The following is a 24,236-nucleotide window of genomic DNA, read 5'->3' on the forward strand; positions in this document are numbered from 1 at the left end:
CCAGGCTCTGGAATAACCTGAGAGCCCAACTCAAGCAGTGCCCATTCATTTATCAATTTAAATCAAAGTATAAACAAGTTATACTGTCTAAGTACAGGACAGAAGAATGTCCTTAGGTGTAGAAATGGAATTAGCTGCAGAGCAATCTATTTATGTTGTATTTTTTTTGACTGACAAACTAAAAAGATAATATAAGTTAATCAAGATAATATAATTAAACTATTTATAATTATAAACAATTGTGGCCAGTAAATGTATTGAACTCATAACAAGTAAGGAACAAAAGATCAAATTAAAAGATTGGTGACTAGCGAGTTGTTACCGGCAATGAGGTGTTTTTTTTTTTTTTTTTTTTGTACTTATTGAAGATTCTTCTTTTTGGAATTAGCAGAAGGATTGTGAGTTAATATTGTTGATTGTACTGTCACTGGAATAGGACAACACTAATATGTGGCAACTGTCTTATCGATTATAGTAGATACCTACGGTTTAAATGTAAAAAAAAGGGGGTAGGCGTCAATAAGCTTAAGCTTCTGCCTACTCCTTTTGAGCATCAGATCCACGGTTTTATTTATTTGTTTTAATGTACTTGATCATCTGCGCATGTATCCTTTTTGGTTTCGCCTGTTGTGTTGAGGATTGTTAGTTGTTACTATGTTGATTTTGTGGAATTCTGATGCCCAAATAAAAACAGATGATGATGATGATGATGACTTGAAAACATAAAATCTCAAAATTCATCCTTTAAAACCCATTTTAAAATCAGACATTGTAATACCATGTAAATGGCACATCAGAATCATGTTACAAAATGTTTTCAGTCATTCAAGTCTATATTCAAAAACGTGAGTGACAGTTAAAGGTCCTATGACATGAAAATTTCACTTTCTGAGGTTTTTTAAGATTAAAATGAGTTCCCTTAGCCTGTATATGGTCCCCAAGTTTCTAGAAATTTGAATCGGTATAAATCAAGATTTTTCTATCTTTCTCTGCCTTTGAGAAAATGGAAGCTCAATCAGGCTGATCTTGAATCTCCTCGTTGTGACGTTGCAACGAGAATTGTTACCTCCCCTTTCTCTGCGTTGCCCGCCCAAATATTTACATATAATTCAGTCGCAATGTCAGCACAGGCGTTACAAAAAGACTTTTATGATATGGATTCAACAGCACCGGCACAAACAGTGAGTAACAGTGTTCATTAATGCCTGATCTGCGATCAGTGATTTCTGATGGGTAGCTAAATCATTCAAGTTCACAAAGACTTTCTTTCTAAATCGTTTAATACTGTTTATGCATCAGTGAATCAAGCCAGTGACTAAACGATCAACTTCGCGTTGTTTCTCTTAGTAGCATGAAACAAATCTGTTATTTAAATTGTGATTTAGCTACAGAGAGCGATCAAAGAAAGCTCACTTTTTTTCCGGAGCTGTTACACATCGCGAGTATATCTGCACACTTGCCCAAACTGCCGTTACAATGAATGACGCCGTTATGCTGCACAACGGAGCTCTTACTGTATTCATGTGTTTGCTGTTAGCTGTGGTGAAAGCATTTTGTGAGATAACGTGTTGCAATAATGACGAGATCACTGCATCCACACGATAAACAGACTCTGTCTACTCCATGCTCATCATTGCAGCCTTTCATGTAATGGCAAAAGATCGAACATTTTTTTTATATAATCCACACTTCCACGATTTGTTAATCTCGACAGCTGTTATAGTAAAAAAATATAGAACGTTATATTTGAGAGGGGTTCCACATGAACGCAAATCGAATGCAACGATGTCAGCCAATCACAACAGTTGTGGTTTACTCGGAGTCTCACAGCAGACACGCCCCTTCAAACAGAGCATTCAAGCCAGAGGGCTAATGTCAGGATCTAAAAATGCTTTTTATTTCTAAATTTTTAATGTAAAAATCATATTAACAATATAATTACACCTAAGAGAACATTAAAAAGCATTTAAAGATAAGGAAATTATCCATGTCATGGGACCTTTAACAGGTTAAGTAATGTTTTGAAGTATATTTCTAAATGTTAGTTCATGTTCCCTGACTCCTGTCAAAGGTTTGGAATATGATTTTAAATGTTTTTGAAAGAAGTATTGTATGCTCGCTAGCTGGATTTATTTGATATTAAATACAGTAAAAACAGTAATATTGTGTGTATATTGTGAAATATTATTAGAATTTAAAATTAACCACACACACACACACACACACACACACACACACACACACACACACATATATATATATATATATATATATAATTTATTCCTATGATGGCAGAGTTGTGTTTTCAGCACTCATTACTTGAGCTATCATTCTGATAAAACCAAGTGGAAACCAAAAAACTCTGTTCAAAAGTTTAGGATTATTTAAAAAATAATGTATACTTTTATTCAACAAGGGCACATTAAATTGATCAAAAGTGACAGGAAAGACATTTTAAAACAGTAATATTATGAAATATTATGTTTTCTATTTTAAATCTATATGTACTGCCCGCTCAGTCATTGGCTGATGAACTTTGACTTTTCCTTGAGTATCTGATGTGTCAGAAATATGATGAAGTGTATTATTTTGTGTATCTCTATCTCATCTTAAAGATTCCAACAACTTTCCTCTGAGACAACATCCCTCATAGCCATTGCATGAAATAATCTTGATGCAATATTAATGTTTCTTACCTACATTATCTTTCAAGTTTATTTTTTCTGAGCTTTTGGCTTCAAAGGCTGTTGTCCCTCATCACAGTCATAAAGAGATGTGCGGAAATACGGTTTGAAACTCCTGGTAGAAATCCAGGGCCAGGCACCAAACATTAATACTTTGTCTGGCTATTTCAAGGCTTTGAAGGTGGAGGGAGACCCACTCTAGCATATTTTGATATAATGGTCCCTGATAAAGCACATGTAAGGCTTTGTAGTTTTATTATAGCAGCTTAGGTCAGATCAGTAAATGGTATATATTGCCCTTATGTTCTGTAAGTATTTCAATGAAGTTACAGTGTTTGCCAGCTGATTCCTACATTTCTAGACCCAATCATTCTAGACTCAAAATAGACCCTATGATATGGTGCAGCATGAAGTAATTGTGTCACAGCTATCTGCAGATAAGGTAAAATAGGTTTTTATTAAAGACACCCTTTCTTTTGAAACCTTTTTTTATATTTCTTTTGGAAAGAGGAATTTCATTATTGCATTCCGCTCTTGAATGTCTCCGAGAATAGGAAGGCAAAGCCCAAATAATTGAATGTGAAAGTATTCCTTGAATTGCATCTGAGCCTCCAGTAAAGGGGATTTTTAATAAAGGAAAGAAGTTACTTGAAGAAAAAAGAAAAAGTATCCACAGCATGTTTATTCCTGTCATCTAGAAGCCAATTAACTACACTGCTCAAATCTGCCAGACTGTAAATTAGAGCTGGTCGGAATACCAGTTTTTGAGCTTCGAAGCTTCGGTATTATCAACACTGAATATTCGAAGGTTCGGAGGGAAGGGCTGAACATATTCTTCTCTCTAATAAATGCAGGAATCTTTGTGTGTCTGTCCATCTGTTTGCATTTATATTAGAGGTCGACCGATTTATCGGTTTTGCCGATTAATCGGCACCGATAGTTGATTGCTGGAACAATCGGTTATCTGCAAAAATCCATGCCGATAGTTTTCCGTGTTTCGTCCTTTGCTGGAGCGGCTGATAGTTTCCCGGCTCGGGTCCATCACTGGAGCGGCTGAGAAGGCTCTATTTTCATTATATAGTGCGAGAGCAGCCTCTAGTGGCTGAACATTACTGACAGCACGTGCTGTGTGTTTAGACACGTGAGACTGCGCTGAACAGAGCGAGGCACTTCAGACAGAAAATCCTGGCGCGCCTCAGAGCACCATTCACATAGTTGTCCATTATATTACATTATATTCAGCTGAATCGTTGTTAATGTACATAATTATATATTAAGCATTTCCTTTGAAACGTTTGTCTTTCTGTGGCTCTAATAAAGTCTGTATGCTTCTTTATAGAGCTATAATATAGATCGCTTTTTCCATTTGCTCTGTTTTTTAAATACTGAACTTCAAACTTATCTTTGGCTTATTGTTCATTCTTGAAGTAAACTTGTGCCTGTTTGGTCAATAAAGAAACAGTTTTAGTGCGCTGCTCGAGGTGAATGTGTGTGTGATACTGGTGAGTTCTCTTAGACAAATGCTTCATATCACATGCACAGAATTGTATAGGTATTCATTTATTTGCAACCCGTCAAAATAGAAGTCCGGCTTTGAAGTCTATTGTTCAGTAGAATGTACATAGCCTACTACTAAAATGAACCAAACATTATTTTTAAAGGAATAATCACATAACATTTCAAATAAACAAATAAAATTCATGTTTCATGCCTTGATTTGATAACCATAAAAATTCAAATACACAGATTTTTTGAGGGGAAAAAAATCATTAGAGAGTCTAGGGTGGACGCGGAAGGAGTAGTTTTCACTGCATTCTCCAAGTTAGCTTTGTTTATTCATTGCTTGAGAGATGCCACGGAAATGTTCTTGAATTCGGTCACTTTCTGTGTTTCTCCACGGCATGTTTGAAGTACTGTAGAAGAACGCAGTTCTTATTCATTCATTAATTATTTTTTGCTTGCATACATCTTCAAATATGCTGTGGAGAATCACAGAAAGTGTCCGAATTAGGTTTTATTGTGGATTTTTTTTTTTTTATGGCAAGCAAAAATATTGCGAAATTTGAATATCATTTTAATTTATCGAATAATTCGAGCAGAACGAATATTCAAATGTTCTCACCTGCTGAGTGAGTTGATGAATTAGTTTCTTTATGTACAAGCTGATTGAAATAATCATAATGACTCTCCTATTACAGGATTTAACAGAGTAACAGCTCACTACCAGTTACAAAAGACACTGTACCGGTATGTCACAGACAATTTTAATTGCATTTTTAATCAATTAATTTATAACTTTATCCTTTGACTATGTTCTGGCCCACCATCTAGTGACAACTTTTTTTGGGGCCCGATGCTTAACTTACTTGCTGACCCCTGCCCTATGAAGAGCGAACCAAGTGAGCTGATCTAAAGTGTGCATCAAATAGAAATGCGCACTACAACTAATGTTCTGTAGCTGAATTAAACTGTGGTTACTATTAGACCTCCCTGACTTTTAATGTGTTAATATAAGTGCACCTGTAATGTTTACGTATGCGAGTAATAACCTCCAGTGGTTAATTCCCATTAGCACCATGACAAAGACCCCTCTGGCTGCTTTTCAAACCTCTTTTCCCTTTTGTTTCTTCTTTCAAAATTTTCCCTCTACTCTCTCCTCCCCTTTATTTTCACTTTAATCAGGCTCTGAATTGTGTTGAGTTGTAGGTTTTTGATGAGAAAAGAGCATCAATCCTAGGCTTTCTTCTAAAGGTTTTACATAATTGATCAGTACGTGGTTTAGGGCGCTGGTCATTTTCTGATCCTCCTATCTTTTATTCAGCCCAGCGGCCCATGAAAACTCTGAAAAGTTCCATCAGGGAAGTAGATCTTACTCATCCAAACCATGTATGACAATTAGACTTGAATGCACAATTAGTTTCTGCTGGTTAAATTGCTTATATCCCGGTTTTGAACGGGTTATTGGCTGCATGTAAACGTAGTCATTGTCATTCTATCGTTTTATCATTCCATCATTCTATCTATCTATCCATATATTTGTTTATCGTTCTGTCAGTAAAAGGTTGACTTTGCCCACGGATGTGCACGTTCACTCCGTAAGGGGTACGGTGACATTTTCAGCATTGTAAGGGATGGCTTAGGGCAATATTTGTGATCCTGTGCAATTTTATCCTTTGGATCCAACTGTGACTCAGTTGGGGCTTAGGATGACTTGATGTTTATCTCTGCTGATATTTCTGCTCATATGTTTATGGTCATTAATGGTATTAACAAATTAAAAGTCAGTGTGGCTGCTGATTTGCCCATTAAAACCTTGTTCCTAAATGTTTCCAGCTCATTTTTTTTTTTTTACTGTTTCATGGAAGGATGCTGAGTCTTGAAGGATTAGTGATGTAAAGTTCTGAAGTGTTTTTCTTTCTCTGAAAATCGGGGCATTAGAAAGGTCAGGCTGGTCTTGAGTACTTGCCGCTTGCAAATTGAACCACTTCAGAAGATTATCGCTACCTTGAGAGGTCTAATAATGATAGGTAGTCATTTTCAGTAGCTTTTCTCAATTAGTATCCTGGCCCTGTGGGCAGCAGAGAATGAAAGGGCATTTCGACACAACGTGTCTTTGGCTTTGCCTCCAATTAAAGGGGTCTTGTGATGCTACATGCACTTTTACAAGTTGTTTGAACTGAAATGTGTGTCGCCTGTCTGTGTACAACCTCCCTTAAATATAAAAATCCACCCAGTTTTTTTTTTCCTGCTCAAATATTTACCCCTTTCCAAATCTCAGATGCCTGTCTGTGTGACGTCACCAAAACAAGCCCCTCTCACGATAGTTTGATTGACGTGGTGTTTCAACACAGACTGGACTGGCGTCTTACCTTAGACCTGACCTGAGTGAGCTGTCATCAATCCACCATTGTTTCGATGCTGGAGCAGATGAAGACAAGAATAACTCCGATTGACAGTCCCTTAGAGACCATATGATGTTGCTAAAAATAACATTTTGTGTATTTGGTGTAATGAAATGTGTTTGTGGTTTAAAAGTGTATAATCATAATTATTTTCCACATACTGTATTATACATACATTATTTTTTCTCCTCTATGCTCCACCTTGTGGGGCAGCTGTGGCCTAATTGGACTTGTAACCTGAAGGTCACATGTTCAAGTCACAGTTCTTGTAGGAGTTGTAGGTGGGAGGGAGTGAATGAACAACCATGGCTGAAGTGCCCTTGAGCAAGACATTTAACCCCAGTTGCTCCCCAGGCACTGGATATATAGCTGCCCACTGCTCTGGTTGTGTGATCATGGTGTTCACTTCTCACTATTGTGTGTGTGCACTTGGATGGGTTAAATGCAGAGCACCAATTTCGAGTATGAGTTTCCATACTTGGCAAAATGTCACTACTTTTACATTTTTTTTCACACTCTAAAGAATAATAAAAACTTGAAATTGCATCATATGACCCCTTACAAAACGGCGTGCTCTGAAGAGCTATTTCTGACAGTAAAAAAAAGGGTGTATTTTACAGTACCATTGATTTTAACCAAATTATGTTACAGACTTTTCATTAAGACTCTAAATAATCATATTCAACTTGTGGAAAAGGGCCATCCTTTGACCTCTTTAAAGCAACAAGATGAATAGTATGCTCTGCTGTGGAACACACTTGTTTTTAAAAATTTTCATAACATGTGATTTTAGACCTTGATGGTATGAAGTTGTAAATGAGGTCACAACATCCCACCAGATAGTATTTTTTCTGAAAATGTTTCATGCTTGCAGAAATGCTTCAGCACTGAGGAAGTCAATGACATAAAAACACAAGCTACTGGACCACTAACATCATAATTGTTACTGCAATCTTGCAAAGTCCGAATTTTAATTATTGGCATACACTCAAAATCCATTTTATGCTTTGAGTAGTTGAAGACCTGGTTAGTGCAAAGGCTAATTGAAGGTAGATGTTGTTTGAGATTACTACCTTTAGTAGTAGCACTACCTTTAGTTAATGAGCTATAAAGATTTTGGCAGTAATATTCTTTACTCTATACCTTGAAAATTACTTTTAGCAATTATCCTTTTTGTAGTGTTGCACAATGCATAAAAGGGAATGTAAAGTGCAAACAACTAATATATATATATATTTTTAAATAAACATAATTTACCTTGAATAAGGTCTTAGAACATAATAATTAGTCAAAAACTGCTGTGTTCAATGCAATTAGCCTAATAAGTTTCCTTGACATTTAGTATGATGGAGTGCGAAAGATAGGCGGCTGCTGAAAGTTGACAATTGGATATTTGAAGTGTCTCGCCAAGTGTTGAACTATAAAAAGACAAAGCAACATAATAGACTGCTTTTGAAGGGTGTGTGAAGGTTACCAACTGCTAGTGAGGGTTTGTTATCATCATTAGAGAGCAATTGACTTTGGCAGCGGATGACAATTAGATCTGATGACTGGAAGCTGTGAGTAAAAGTGCATTAATAATGGATATTTTGAGGATTTTGCCCTTCTGAAGCTGCTTTTTAATAATTTTCTTTTATAGAGACATTAGCAAGAAGACAGGAATAGTATAAACACATTTAACAGGCTATATCTTTAAACATACACTTCCTATATGACCACCATAGCTCAACATTAAAGAGTTAGTTCACCAGAGAATACAAATTTGTCCATCTTCTACTCACACTCGAAGCATTCTAGGTGTATGTGACTTTCTTCTTCCAGAATAATCCAATTGAAGTTGTATTAAAAATTGTCTTTGGTCTTCCAAGCCTTTCAATGGGGTAAGCGGGTATTTGTTGTCAACTGTTAATTCAACGTGAAATAATGTGCGCTTTGTTATAAAATGTCCCTCACACAACTCCGGGGGGTGAATAAAGGCCCCCTGTAGTTGATCAATGCAGATTTCAAATATTATAAATACTTTTTTCTCACTTCTGCTGTTTTCTGGGAACTGGAATATGTGCAGGCGAATGACGTAGTATGTGATCGCTGCATGTTAGTGACGAGCACAGAGAGAGAACAAAACCAAACGCTGTTCACGAATTAGAAGCACAAAACGAGGATTTGTAAAGAAAAATGTCGAGGATTTAGAAATAAGCCAAGAGGAGAGTTTTCCACTGCTAAAGTACCTCCACTTTGCACCTACGCTTTCCAAAGGTGTGCGCATATGTCTTCCATCTTCCGCCTGCACGTCATGTGGTTCCCAACAGCCAGCGGAAGTGAGAAAAAAAAGTGTTTATTACATTTGAAATCTGGGCATTTATCTTACAAAAAGTCATGGATTCACTACAGGGGTCCCAAGTCTTTACTTTACTGAACTCGGAAGCCATATAAAGAACCAAGTTTGTTTTCATTAAACAACATGATACAATCTTTTAAATAATTAATTTCCTTTATTCATTAAAATGCATTATTTCAATATACTCCATGGTGACATAAGTCATTACAAATCAAGTCTAATTTCAGATAAAACCTGAAAACCAAAGATAGAAAGCATCTATATTTTTAAACAATACACAATATTATACATATTTTATTAAATAGTAATGTGATGCAAATTTGCTGGTAACAATGCCATAAACGAGTTCTACCTGTTGCAATATTCCCTACGCTCTCTTCTCTTAACCACTATGCCACAGCTCCAACATGACAGTTCTAGCAGAGACAGCCTTGTCTGCATCTAACAAGGCAGTCCACTTTAAGTGACATAGGTATATGTACATTTTAAATCTATTACTTCACCCACACAACTTCTTCAGCTGAGCTTGTTAAGACACATTCTACACTTTCTACAGATATTTCAGGTCGGCCTGACCTTGCCACCTCAGTCTAGAAGAGTTGTTCCTTTGCAGTAGTGATTCAGACTCCCCACAGCAAACAGACTCTCTCTCTCTTTCTCTCCCTCCTCTAATTAAGATGCTCCTGTGGGCATGCTGCCTGCATTACTCTCTAAGCGCTCTAACCCTCCCTTCACTCCTCAGAGGCAGTGGCGGCTCCAGACAATTTTGATTGGGGGGGCAATGGGGGGTCCTGGTCTTTTCAAGGGGGGTCTCATGAAAACCAACAAAAAATACAGTGGACATGGCTAATAACTGCATATTTCTGCTACTAAACAACAAAAACACCTTTGCAATGTAAACAAATGACAGGCTACATTTGTTATTCATATCCTTCACACTGCACTTTCATGTCAGGTATATTATGCATTTTTATTGACATTGATATTTTTACATTTATTTCCAGATAGATATTATTGAGTTTACAGGCTAAAGTGGTCTTGCTGTTGTAAACACTGTTGCTATTGTAGAAAAAATATTTGCATCACATTTAAAATATAATTATATTTTAATTCATTTCTGAATTGTTTTTATTTTTATAATGATAATTCAGAGAATGAGAAAATCTGAATAAGCCTTACCAGTGTTGTGATAATTATTTTTACGTGTTAAAAATAAATAAGTACTTTAATATAATAAAAGTTTATTCAAATAACATAAAAAAGACCAGACCCCTCGATGCCTGTGAAACTTTTCTCCCTCAAACAGCACGCTAGTGTTACTTCTACACTACAGGCTACACACAGCAATATAAACAACGTATCTGCATGTTCTCACATCACATCGTTCTTGTAAAATAATAATAAGTAAATAAACACCAAAATCACTTCGCTGAGAATGAAACACCACTTACCAGCTGCCACGATGTTGAAAATATCCTCTAGCAATTAAAAAATGCGCGTGCAGCGTGAGGAATCTTCCCGGTTGGATGAGGTCGTAGTCAGGTGAACTGTCATCATGTTGGTCATTTTATTTACGGCTAAATTATTATTAATAAATTGTACTAATATTATGATTGGGCGTGGGCAGGCATTCACAAAAGTTTATGTTATTACAAAAAAAATTGAGGAAATTTTGCTTTGACAAAAGGGCACTTAAGGGGCAAAGGAGCAGGTGCTCAAGTGAACCGGTTCTTTCGGACAATTCGATCAAATAAACCAGCTGAAAAAAAAAAATGGTTTCACCGGTTCTTTTGCGCTCGATGTAATGCCGTCATTGGCGATGATTGCCCTTCATTCAAGCCTTTGGTTTACCCGCGCTTATAACATTAGCACAGAATCAGTTCAGAATCAATCACCAAAAGAATCAGTTCGGTTCAGATGCGCTCTGTGTCAGTCTGCTTCACGCTGAATCACGCATGCGCAGTTATCATCAGCTCATCGGTTCTCGAATCGGACGCGTCCGACAGAAACGGTTCTCGGTTCAGTGTATGAATAAATGTCGAAATAATTATTATTTATTATTGTTCTGCGTAGTTTGAAGAGAAACATTTTTGGATCTTTATCCCGAATATATATATTTTTTAATCAGGAAGAGGCTGGGGGGTCAAATGGGGGGTCAAGGCATTTTTTGGCAGGGTCTTGAGACCCCCCAAGACCCCCCCTGGCGCCGCCGGTGCTCAGAGGGTGAAGCAACATTGTCTGCTGTTCACACAAGTTATGCCTTGTAGAGAAAAATGCATTCCTGGGCCAATCTCTTTGAAGACATTGCAATCAATTAGATCTATTAATTTGTATTAAAAAAATGTCTCTGATGTGGCCTCGATACATTGATAATGATGGTCCTAGAAATTTATTTGCCCAACATGAGGAATTAAAAGTGTTGAATCTGTCGTTATTCACTCTTATGTCATTCCAAACCTACTTGCTGTTATTTTTAAAGGTACACTATGTAACTTTTTTTGTTACGAAATTGATATGCAACGCATATTTGCTGGTAATAATGCCATAAACGAGTCCTACCTGTTGCAATATTCCCTACTTTGTCTTCTCTTAAAAAAATCTTTTCAAGGTAAAGTCTACATATTTCCCACTGAAAGTGTTGTTTAATGTAAAACATGTTGAAGATTAGTGAAGATTCAGTCAATTAAATAAGCTATTTCCTTACTGAAGCTGTTTATTTAGCATAGTGAAACCTCTCCTCCATTGACATCCATTAAAAAAAACTGCCTCTGGTCTCATTTCATATTCTTAAAAATAGAAATATGAAAAACATTTGAGGGTGTACGATGCTGATGACCATTAAATGCGTCATCGCAGTCTTGAAAAGGGTCCATTGCACAGAATGCAGTAAGCTCAGTTCAGACGGAGAGAAAGCGGGACCTGATAACAAATGTGTTCCAACTTAGCTCACCTTTGATGTCAGTCCCACAAATCCAAGGTGCTTTGAGCACGTCTGTCCTTGAAGTCTGAGCAGAGAAGATTCCCTTGTGGGAAAGATATTGTAATCCTTAGCCGAATAAGAATAAGTGTGTGGAAGAATTGTTTTGTTGAAAGAGTTTCAGAAATTACCCCCGAGTCTCTGCAGTGCCGTTCAAAGATCATAGAGAAATGGAGAATATTTGATAAAGAAATGAAAGTATTACCTCAAATTTTCAAGTTTTTAAATGGTTTTGCCTGGGTCAGTCTGCCTTTTAAATGACTGACGTTGAAGTTTAGATGGTTTTGACTTAGAAATCCAGTTTTTGATTCCTGTACTTCCCGCTCATGAATACTGCTTTATGCATGCTGAAGAAAATGCACCTTTAATGTTTATTGTTGGCCTTTTTACCATTAAATAGGTAGTAACAACGACAAAATTTAAACTTGGAAGGAGTCACCTGCATGAGTGAATGGATTTGCCATTATGTACCCCCTAATTTGTGGGAATCTTATGAGTAAATACAATGCTGTGGCCTTACTCTGTAATGAGGAGAAGATAAACTATTTATAACTCTGAAGTAAACAATCCAGAGCCACACATCCCAGCTTTTCATATTCTCAGCTTGAACCCTAAGGTGGGGAGTGTGTGGTTGCACTGACTCACAGTTGTAATATGTAAATAAACCTACCAATGATACAGCGTGGATTGTCCTTATTGCATGTGTTTGATGAGTGTGTCGTTGTCTCTCTGTTGCAGCAGCTGTTTCAAGCAGAGGTTCTTGAGAGGAGAGCTCCAGGTTCAGTCAGCCCTCTCTTCCAGCCTTAACCCTCACGTCCACACGCACACTGACTGCCCGGCCAACACAGGTACCCACCCAACCCATCTGTTTGCTTTTCACTTGCTTCCATTCATTATGCCAGTTGCACCACTTTATCTGTTCATCATCATCTTATCAAAATATGCTGCTAGGTGATGAATGTTTTCTTTTGTATCATTTTCTTTTGCATATTACTCATTATGCAGTTGAATGAATCCTTAGATAATAAAGCATATAATTTTTTTTTGATTATGCCAAATTTTAAGTTACATTGGGGTGGACTTAAGTCTTTAAAAATATGCTTAGTGTGCATTTATTTGTTTCTTTGACCGAATGTGTATACTGGTGTTGAGCGAGGAGATATGAGTGCCCGTTTTCAATTCATTTTCTATGGGAGATGAGTGGCAGGATCGAACAAGGGATTTTGGGAATGACAGCAATGTGTCATAAAGTTTGAAATGCTCAATTCCATGTAAATGAGAGGCACAAATGACAGATAGCAGTCAATCACTGCAGAAAAGGCAGTGACGTCTGTCATGGTTTTAAAATCTGCTGATAGTGCTACGTTAAATGACCCCAAACTTTGAAATGGTAGTGTATGTATAAACCATGACCATGCCACATGGATATGGCTGTGTCATGAAACATGACACACAGTATACACTAAATATACTTGCAATGAAAGTAGTATCAAAACTACAACACTACTTTTGATTTTTGTATTCTTTAATTTTAAATAAAAATCTACAGTAAAAACCCTTAAAACAAGGTTATAGACATGCAGCTGCTAAAGTTATCAAGATTTTCTTTTATAGATTGTATCCAAATAGAAGTGTATTTTGTATTACTGCACATAATGTTTTTCACTTAAAAAAAAAAAGCTTTTTAACCTTATTTATTCCTAAATCTGCCAGTGCAGTTAGTCAAAATACTCGTCAAATGAATTTTTTTAATGCACTGTTGCTTCTCAAGTAAGTTTATATTGTTTCAGTGATTCCAAGAAGGTTAAACTTGCCAATTAGACGAACATACTTACTCAGAATAGGATTTCAATTTTATTAGATTTTTTTTGCAGTGTACAATTATTATAATTGTATTTATTTTTTTATTATATATAGTTCTTGTTTTAGGTTTGTAGCTTACATAATGAATATGGCATGCCAAATAAGTATTTGAATGTTAATTTAATTGAAATTAATAATTGTGACTAATATCAATTCTGATTTTTGTAATAATTAGGACAGACCTTCTGGTTCACTGCAAACATAGCATGATGTATCTCTTTTCTCTACAGTACTTTTTCTTGCTTTTCCATTCACTCAGTATAATCAGGTGGGGAAGATGATGTATAATTCTGTGTGAAATGTGAATACTGTCTATGTAAATAAATACAGTGATGATTCATCCTCTTTGAGAGGCATCACAGCATGGCATGCCTTTGATTTGTTTCACTGTACCCATAATGCACAGGGTTATTTAAGGACTTGAAACCTGAGTGCAGCTGAGGATATTCTCCTAACTCTCTTGCTGCTGGTTCATTTTGAGAGGCTCCTCACATCCAGAGTTACTTTAAAGAAAAAAGACGAGGCAAAAAATTTGAGGTAAACAATAGCTTTATTTCCACGTTCTTTCCTCTTCCTAGAAAACAAACCAAAATGTCAGTATTTGGTACCAATACCAGTGAAAATCCACAGTTCTCGGTGCCAATTTCGGTACCAGAGCAAAACAAAAACAATTATATTATTATTTATACTTATTTACAATTGTGTTTAAAGTTTTTCTACAAGTAATATAATTATGAAAAACAGTAAACAAGTTTCACCCAAATTTAATTTGTCTTTTAATGAAATTTAAACATTTTATTTTTTGGTAAATAAAGGGGATTTGCTATTAAAATTAAAACATGAAAGAAATATTGTGTGATTTATTTCTTTAAAAAGTTGTATTAATTTTTTCAACAGTAGTAAAAGTATCACATACATTCTACTAAATAATAGTAATATTTCTAGCACAATGCCTTTATGTGAAAATGAACTTATTTTGATGAGTTACAGTGAATACCTTTAAATTGACACTGGTTATACTAAAATGAAATGGTAAAATGCTTATGAAGTGACTCAGAACAGTTCTGGTGATGTTGTTTATGTATTTATTTCCTCATTGAGACGGCAGATGCTGAATTACTGCAAGCGTCATGTGTTTCAGTCTATGTAGTAAACAAACCCGCACGTCTCTGCCATTCATTCATTCATACAGAGAGGAGCAGAACATACGGGATTCATATTTCAACCAACTTTTACAACTTAACATTTACAGATACTGGTCCATATGGAGATTTGTTTAGATTATGCTAACTTTGACAAATTCCGTGACTGTCCGTATTAAAAAGTAAGTTCTATTTTCATGACTGGATTTTGAGATTCTGTCCACGTTTTCTGCTTCGCAGAAATCTGTGGAATTTGTCAAAGTTAGCATAAATTAATCTAATCTCTACAAAAAACTTGTTCCAAACCTGCAAGATGTTTATTCATCTTTGAAACACTACTACAGCTTTTTTTAATACCTCCTGTTCATAAAGAGATTGTAAAAGAAATTTATATTGATCCAATTATTCTGAAGAGACTTGATCAAAATTTGCATCAAACAAACACGTTTGAGCTTCCATATACCATATTTGATTTTATGATCAACATTTATATGTAAATAAAAGCCTATATTAATCTGTTCATCGTCAAACCGATTATGTCTCTTCAGAAGATTTGGTTTAAACCACTCGATTCATAGGGATTTTTTAATGAAGTTCTAGAAGCTTCAAAGTTTTGAATAGACTTAAAAAAAGAAAAGTGACAGAAGTCTCCCGATATCATTAAAACGATTTTGATCAGTGTTTCAAAGAGGAATTAATGTTTCATGTATCGTAAAGTAAAGGAAGTAAATCTCCTGCACAAATACTGCACAGTTAAATCTATAGAACGTCTCTAACTCAGTCTTTTGATTCAAGTGATTTTCCATTTTCTCTCAGGGTTCACCTTTTGACATTCTTTTTGCATGGAACAAAATATATGAGATTACTGAAAAGCACAAGCCCATCATTCATCATAAGTGCCTTGACACATAATGCAGCACGGCTCAACATCTGAGATTGTTAACGTCCTTTGTGATTGAACTTAATCCATCCCTAATTTGGTATCTGAACTCAGGTGGAGAGGTGCAGATGAATGTAAAAATGGGATCAGGTGCTCTTGAGGGCCTTTTCTTTGGACTTCTTTACTGAACACACAAAACTGATCTCTCAACAGCACCAAATGGCCAGTTGTCTTTACTCTACGGACCCTGCACACACAGATGGGGCTCAGGTGGAGCTGGAATGGTGATTTATTTATGTTGGACCTCTAGCCCCCAGAGGAGAAATGATAGTGTTTATCTTTTTGAAGAGGGGATTGGCTGGGGTTAATAAAATGAAACCATTCTCTGATTGGGGGGGGGGGTCTTTTCCCACCAGTTTTCTGTCTAGTTGGCCCCTCTACATCCGTCTGCTGCAATCCTGCATAAATATTGCTTTGCTAAGGCAACATAACTCATCCCTTATACTTTTTGCTACAGATATCAATGAAAACATGATAAACTATGCAGCTTCTAAGTGTTTGGGCTTATGATGTTTGCTCAGAAATTGTCAGGCCAACTCCAACATAGTAGTTGAGTTTTGTATGCTGCCTTATATAACCATCTTGTTAGTTCTCACCACAGTTTTAAAAAATGCTAAAAAAGAAGCCGTGGTGGGCAGCAGAGCGGAGAAGGGGGAAGAGGGGAGATAGACAGCTTCGCATTCAAACATTTTCATTTCACTCCCATCGAGTTAAAAACACAAATAAATTCACGGCCATTTGCACTCTGCATCAAAAACGTATATATTGTATGAACATGCTGTTTCACCTCTGACAACTTTTAAGGCTTATTCTGTGGTGTTTATAAGCCTTGACGGGTTGTATCACAGAGCTGTAAAAACTGTTACACTTACCAAGTTAAAGGGGTTATATGATGGGTTTTCAATTTTTCCTTTCTCTTTGGAGTGTAACAAGCTCTTGGTGCATAAATAATTTCTTTAAAGTTGCAAAGACTAAAGTCTCAAATCCAAAGAGATATTCTTTATCAAAGTTAGGACTGCCACGCCCCCCTTAAACGGCTCATTCATACACGCCCCCACTTCTACATCACTATGTGGAAATATTGGAGTAATGCTGCCCACCTTTGTTCACCCAAAAAAAGAAGGCATGGTTTCAGTAACCACGGTTAGTGTTGAAGCTACATGTTGATCAGAACACGCAGTCTCATTAATAATTTAATAGACACCGATGCGTCATCTATACTGTAGTCCATTACCACGTCACAAATTGTGACATCAACACAATGTAGATTTTAAACCCGGAAGATGAAAATAGTGCGAGAATAGCGCAAAAAAGCTTTAAATTAACCAGTTTTCTCCAGTAGTTAAAATTATCGTATGCTAACATTTGTCTTCTATGATGTGCAACACAAACACCTCTGCTAAGATCTCAGAAAAAGTAATCTGGGGTTTCATGACCCTTTAAGCTTGTATTGTTCCAGGTTTCTTGGGTTGAGATCTAATAACTCTTTGCACTGTAAACACAATTGTCTCAATGTTTTCTCACCTCAACAGAAGTTAATGATTCCTGCTTGGCTACATACTGTAGGTGTTCCCTAACCCCTGATGAATTTGTTGTGGAGGTTTTTTCCAGTCAAGGCTGCTGCATCTTTCTGCACGCAGAAAGCTCCAACTGAGTTAGTAAATTTATTACACAGCTATTTTTAGCACCAGGGTTTATGCTGCAATGTATTTATCCCTGAGGATAAACTGGCATGAGCACAGTTCATGTGATGGTGTATATTTGTCTCCAGGAATTAAAGCCAATTCTGTCCATTAGTGAATGCTACAAAATCCTATGTATTGTGTACTTTTTGTTTTATCTATTTTGTTTGCATATCCTATTACAAATTTGTCAATTAGTGCACTCTATTACCAAAAGTTACTTAAATCATGTACAGGTGTATTTAAAGGGACTATCTCCCTGGTAAAACAAGGGTAAGTAATGTCATATTGGTGACCATTTTTATAAAGCCCTTTTGCAGGATTTAGTTTTTGTTGAAAGGAATGACTGTGCTGTTCTCTGCTGAATGTGCTCCACTGAAGGTGCTTCTGAAATGAGTGAGGGTGCTTTAGCATTAATGCACATCTATTTTATTTCACATAGCATGTGTTTTGTGCAGTGGCGCTAAGAGCGCTCCTTTTACAATCACTGGCTCATCTTAGTTCGTGATCTCACAAAGTTCCGTTATAATAAGTGAAGCTCACTGCACAATGAATCTCTGTTTTAACATTGCGTCTACACTTTGAAATAATAAAATGATTCACAAGTGTGCATAATTCAGCACTGGACAAAATTCCAGCTTTGCGAGCGGTGAGTGAATTCTAACATAAAAGCCTCTGATTGGTCATTGTTAAATTAATAGATATGTCAATGATTTGGCATTGCTCACCACTGCAAAAACATATTGTAAAGAAAAAAAGCTCCATATCTCCGTGTTTAGCACGAACACTCATGTGATTGCTGCCAGCTCGCATGGCAGTATAGTCGTGCTGTGTACCAACTGCTTCGACAAGATTATCAGGTTAACTGGCTTGTAACGTGTGCAATGGCTCACGACCTCCCAAGTGTCTGAACAGTGTATGCCTGGCCTAAATGATAGAATGTTAATAGGTGAACTATCCCTTTAAATGAATATGCCTTGTTGGCATAATGGCTCATTCATCTTTGTTAATCTGTTGTACAATCATTAGTTCAGATAACCATATTGCCATCAGTGCAGTAAAGCCCTTTGTAAGGTTAATGCAGCATACAGATGGAATGTTCTTGCCGGAACAGTTAACTGACAATTAACTTTTTTCCAAACTATTAGCACAACCAGCTCCAAGCCAGGCCTGGAATGCTCAACTACTTAAGACTATTTTAAGTCTGTGGTCATAAGTGCAGTGGGCATGTCTGACATGCCTGTCATTCTCCTGCTGATACTTAGAGAGACAGGGACCATTTTCCTTAATTCTTAGGGGGAGTGTGCTATTGACCAATTTCATTGGCTGGACAATGAAAAAACTGACACATTTGGCTAGTATGAAACCACCTAATAGCCACAGTACAGTTTCTGTAAGTGAATTGAGGTTACATGATGCAGAACTGCAGTATGCAGAATGGAAACGGAATTAAACTAAATTCATTTAATTGTGTAAAACTGCATTTTATCTAGAAATGCAAAGTCAAAACTTTGATTAATGGATAGATAAGATGCTGCTGGTAGAACACTTAATTTCTTATAAAAGGCTAAAAGTTATCTATTATTCACATCTAACCGTTTAAATCTCAGATATTAGAAGTTAATACATTTTCACATTGTCGCCACATTTTTGTTGACTTACATTTTTCATGATCAGTTATCACATTTTTGTAGATGTGTCTTAATTAGCATGATGAATGTAATGTTGCATTATTTTCCAGAGGCAGAAGCAACAGCAAAATCAGATCAGCTCCCTATGCTTAGACCTGGTGCAGTCGCTCTTTATACCCAGAACAAGACTACAGTACAATGCCTTGCCGTTAGAGCGGTGTCAGAATGCTGCTTAAGATAAATAAATGATCAGCCAGAAACAAACTTCAAAGCCTGCGTGTGTACTGACTGTGCTTAAAAGGGAATAGGACCTTCACACCGACTGTTCTTTTGAGAATAGCACGTTTGTGTTACTGTGTGTGTGTGTGTCCATTTGTGGTTCTGGTTTAATGGAGAACGAAAACAACAACTGTATAACGCTCTTAGTAAATATTAATTTGCACCAGCAGGCCCCTTTTCCATCTCATACTAAGTCTGGCCCCCTTTGTCTCTGTACACCTGTCCCCTGACAGCCCAATCCAATCTACTTTTCTCAAAGTCAGCAAATGAGATTTCAGTAGTCATTTATCATTTTCTAGCATCTTCTGATTCATTTCTTTATCTTCATCCTCTTTAAGTCCCCAGGAAATGGAGCAGAATTCTGTCTATTATGTTTATAGTGTCAGGGTGTTATCTAACCTGTGATTCTTCTGTCTTTCTTCCCCTCTGCAGCCAGCTCTCGCTCTCTCTCTTTGCCTCCCCCTGGGCACATCTCCTCTCGTCTGTCCCTATAGGGGGATGTCTGTCCTCTAACTGCCTCTCTCTCCGCTAACTGATAGGTGTGTATGCAGGTGAACTGTGTATGAACCAAGCCTCAACCCTAGGTTTTACTACTTTATGCCCTATGTGAAGCTTCCATTATTTAAATTTTGACACTTTTGACAATGGGAGAGAAGTCTGAGCTTTTGTGCATAGCATTAATGAAGTTATCATGGTGATTTATAGTCCAGCGTGTCTGTATTGTGTCGATGTGTGGTGAATTTAGTCTGGAAGTATTGTGAGTGTGTTTTGTGGCATAAGCATGTGAGTTCTGGCCATTTTATTTGCAGTAAGTAGAGTATCAAGCTTCCTATAAAGGAATTGCTGCTCATAGAACAGAACAATGTGACACTGTTATAGTATTAGGTTTTAGGGTTACATAGTATTAAAGGTATAGTAAAGCCAGATGTATATTTTGTCCTTATGTACTCACCCTTATGTCATTCCAAAAATGTATGATGTTATTTCTTATGGGGAACACAAAAAGAATCCAAGCAGCTGTCTTCCATCCAGTGAAAGTGGATGGGGACCAGAGGCTGTCATCATAAAGGTAGTGGAACATACTACTATTCAAGTCTTCTTTGGTCACCAAACTATGGAAAGCCTAAAATTTTATATTATATTAGGACTGTGTTTTATAATTAACCTTTTACCTCGTCTGAAACTGAGATTTTAGTTTTATCCAGTAATATTTAAGAATAAAACAATGCCAATTTGATTGATTTTATAATCTAGAATATTCCAGTATTTAATTAAAAGGTGGTTCCATTTGCATTAAGCCCTGAATATCACTTGACTCTATAACTGTCCCTGAAGTTGTTAAATTCCTTGAAGGAGAGTTGCGTTCACCATGCGCTTTTAATGAAAAAGGGACATTCTGCTATAAATAACTTCTTTTTATGTTCCACAGAAGAAAAAAAAGTAAATAGAGTATGTAATGTTAAGAGAATTCACATTTTGGCTGAACTATGTCTTTAAATGGTTGTTTCTTTTGTCCTGGGTCCTTCTCTCTCCCCCATTTACCCTGCCCTGTAATCAGCATTTGGGCGCTGCTATGGAAGAATATGACGTGCCTTCAGCCGCCAGTATCCTGGCATCAGTCAAAGAGCAGGAGGCACGCTTCGAGCGTCTGACCAGGGCACTTGAAGAGGAACGCCGCAATGTTTCCTTGCAGCTGGAACGTGGCAGTCTGCCCTCTGATCGACTGGTGGGTGGAACCATAGGCGGGAGCAACCAACCGCTGGACTGGCAACAGATGGTCATGCAGGTAAACCATTCCAGCTTGGCAAATCATGCGTCAATCTGTGAATGAACAAAGCAGCCCCATAACTCCCCTCATGCTGATGCTGCTTCATTTCCATCGTTTCACAAAATCAGTCCGTCTGTATCTCATTTAGCTTGAGTTTAGTTTGGCTGTGCTGAGTTATTGCTCTGGTTGTTGTCCTGCAGTGACTCATCATCTATGCCCAGGATGGGTCGTCTTTACACCCTTCTTCCCATCTCTCTCCACCACGTGCTTCTCATATTATCTCATAGGCCATACTGTTTGCTTTGGGTCCATTATAGTGCTGAGGCAAATGTGTGTCTGAGGCAGTGATGTTAAAATGATACCATCCTGGGGTGGATAACTAAAGTCAGTGTGAGAGAAAATATAATGAATACCATAGCAATTTTACAATCACAGTACAAAATTGTTTCCTCGAGTCAAAGTAGTAGGGAGTTACAAAATTGTTGGTCTAGAAATAAACTAGAATGCCAGGTTTAATTTAATAAAAAAATAAAAAAAAATTGATTGAAAATTGGATTACAGTCTAGAATTTATAGAAAAAATGTAAAAGGCTAAAAACTTTAATTACTGTAGTATTTTTTTTTTTTTTTTTGGAAAGTTGTCCACCTGTAGCTGCACCTCTTGTTTGAAGGTTGTTTAAAGGTCCCATTAGGTGTATTATTTTCTTTTTTTTTTAATGTTTTAATGAACACTGTTACTCACTGTTTGTGGCAGTGCTGTCGAATCCATATCGTAAAAGTCTGTTAGTAACGCCTGTGCTGACATTGCGAAATCACCACTAGATTGCATCCAGATCAACAACAGACACTTTGAATTGGGTTGCTGGTGGGAAATAAAGCTGATGAAATCCTCTCCATGTTAAGTGGATCATTTCAGGCTAGTTAAGTCATACTCTACATGTCTGTTTGATGGCAACACCATAACATTTATTTCTGACTGACTCTGGAAGTTCATATATAAAGTTCCTTCATCGTCAAAGGGTGAAATATTTTGACTAGCTGTTTCCTCTACATTACTGTTGAAATTTGTTGTTTTGTAAAACCAGTTAAAGAAAAGTTTAATTGTCACAGAAAAAAAACAGGTCCCTTGCCACTGCTTAGACACTCATTATCTGTCTCTTCCATTATGTGTTTAGCCTGTGTGCTGCCCTCACCTGTCCATAAAGCGTGTGTGTTTTGCTCCTCTCTGCTTAACATGACAGCTTGAAAATTAGCTTGCCCTTTTATACTTGTCAGGTACTGTCACAGAATCATTTTCTGGAACTGACTGCTATCTTTTCTGTCTAGATGTCTGTCTTTATATCCTGTTTCACTTCCTTTCTCAATGAGAATTATCAAACCACACAGTGATTAGGATCAAAAGCTGGTGGATTTATGAAGCTGATGTTATTACCGGAGGTGATGTGGTGATGTAGCTGATAATATTAGCTTCTGTGGACAAGTATATTCTGGGTCCTGATGACCGTGTTATAATAATTTGTGTTTATTTGTGTTACATATATATATGACCCTGGACCACAAAACCAGTCATAAGGGTCAATTTTTTAAATTTAGATTTATACAGCATCTGAATAAATAAGATTTCCATTGATGCATGGTTTGTTATGATAGAACAATATTTGGCCAAGATACAAAAAAAAACTAATATTGAGAAAATCGCCATTAAAGTTGTCCAAATGAAGTTCTTAGCAATGCCAATTACTAATAATATATATATATATATATATATATATATATATATATATATATATATATATATATATATATATATATATATATATATATATATATATGTGTGTGTGTGTGTGTGTGTGTGTGTGTGTGTGTGTGTGTGTGTGTGTGTAGTTTACCATCCCTCAATGCATTACACATTTAGCAACAAAGGTTATGCTGCTTAATTTGAATTAATACAAATGTATGTGTTTAATTTAAAGAAGTTTTTAAAATGAGTGAGTATACAGATTCCTTTTAAGGTTGATATCTTCAAATATTTTCTTTCAGCAGTCCTCTCATGCTTTCATTGTATCGGTGACTTTTCTTTTTGCCTTTATATTTTAACATTTGAAAATGGTTTCTTGGAATGTTAATTGGCACAGTTGTAGTTGTTGTGGTGCAGCAGGTGCACCTCATTCATCTTGTCTTGAACATATTAATATTGTAATGGGAGGTGGATCAAGTGTTAATAGATTTGATTCCCAAAGAACGAAAGGACCCCGCTCATTCACTGACTGGAGACATTGATTTATTTTGTTTTTAAGCCTTTAGTATTCTTCACAATGCCCAAAAGGTCACAGAGTGACAGAGACACACAATAGGACTCCATCAGTGGCAGACCTTTCACATCAACTCTGACAACATAGACAGCTTTTCTTTAAAGTAACCTCAACTGTCCCACGTGTATGTCATGTTCAGAGGTCATGACCTGAGGCAGTATGAAGATCAATACAGCTACTACTTCCTGGAATCTAGAACATCATTTAAAATTCAGGAAACGTGCCTGGAGGACTGAAGCTTGGTTCCTGTGGCTGAACTTTGCTAGCTCTGTCTAAATGTTTTGAGTCTGAAAGGCCTGTGGAGAGCTTTGGAAGAAATGTTGGTGCTTTGATCACTGCTGTCTGTGGTAAGACCCACAGAGATGGTATGATACGCCACTGCTCAGGTTCCTTAGTTTTACCATACAGGTCCACCGGCCAAGAGAGAGGGAAGCTCAAAATTTCAGTTTGTTCTGTAAACATTGAGAATAGAGAAGTGAAAAGTCCAGGCTAAATTATACTTATATGCATATATTAACATATGGATATATTATTATTACTATTAGAAATTATTTTAAATGTAATCCAAATTATATAGTCAGTTCATCCTAGTATGTCTATATATATGGCCTTATTTTGTAAGAAAAAAATCACACAGCAAGGAGGCGTTAAATTGATCTACATTAAAGTGCAATGCATTTTTTAACATTGTACATACCTGCAGAATAGTTGCTTTTCTG

At 36.7% G+C, this 24,236-nt stretch overlaps 1 protein-coding gene across 7 annotated transcripts in view; it reads left to right on the forward strand.

The window, feature by feature from the left end:
* LOC128010245 (splicing regulator ARVCF) overlaps window positions 1-24,236 on the forward strand; it is a 200,852-nt gene that overhangs the window by 64,682 nt on the left and 111,934 nt on the right. For 2 of the 7 annotated variants that reach the window (XM_052593005.1, XM_052593004.1), the window contains exons 2-3: window positions 12,643-12,749; window positions 20,997-21,224. In XM_052593005.1, coding sequence (XP_052448965.1) covers window positions 21,012-21,224 — 213 coding nt within the window. In that variant the 5' untranslated portion in view covers window positions 12,643-12,749; window positions 20,997-21,011. Of the gene's footprint in view, window positions 1-12,639; window positions 12,750-19,870; window positions 19,978-20,996; window positions 21,225-24,236 lie in introns of all 7 variants that reach the window. The other 5 variants (XM_052593010.1, XM_052593009.1, XM_052593002.1 and 2 more) reach the window with 4 other exon arrangements.

The sequence above is a fragment of the Carassius gibelio genome, chromosome A5 (genome assembly GCF_023724105.1).
Source record: "Carassius gibelio isolate Cgi1373 ecotype wild population from Czech Republic chromosome A5, carGib1.2-hapl.c, whole genome shotgun sequence".
Lineage (NCBI taxonomy): Eukaryota > Metazoa > Chordata > Actinopteri > Cypriniformes > Cyprinidae > Carassius > Carassius gibelio.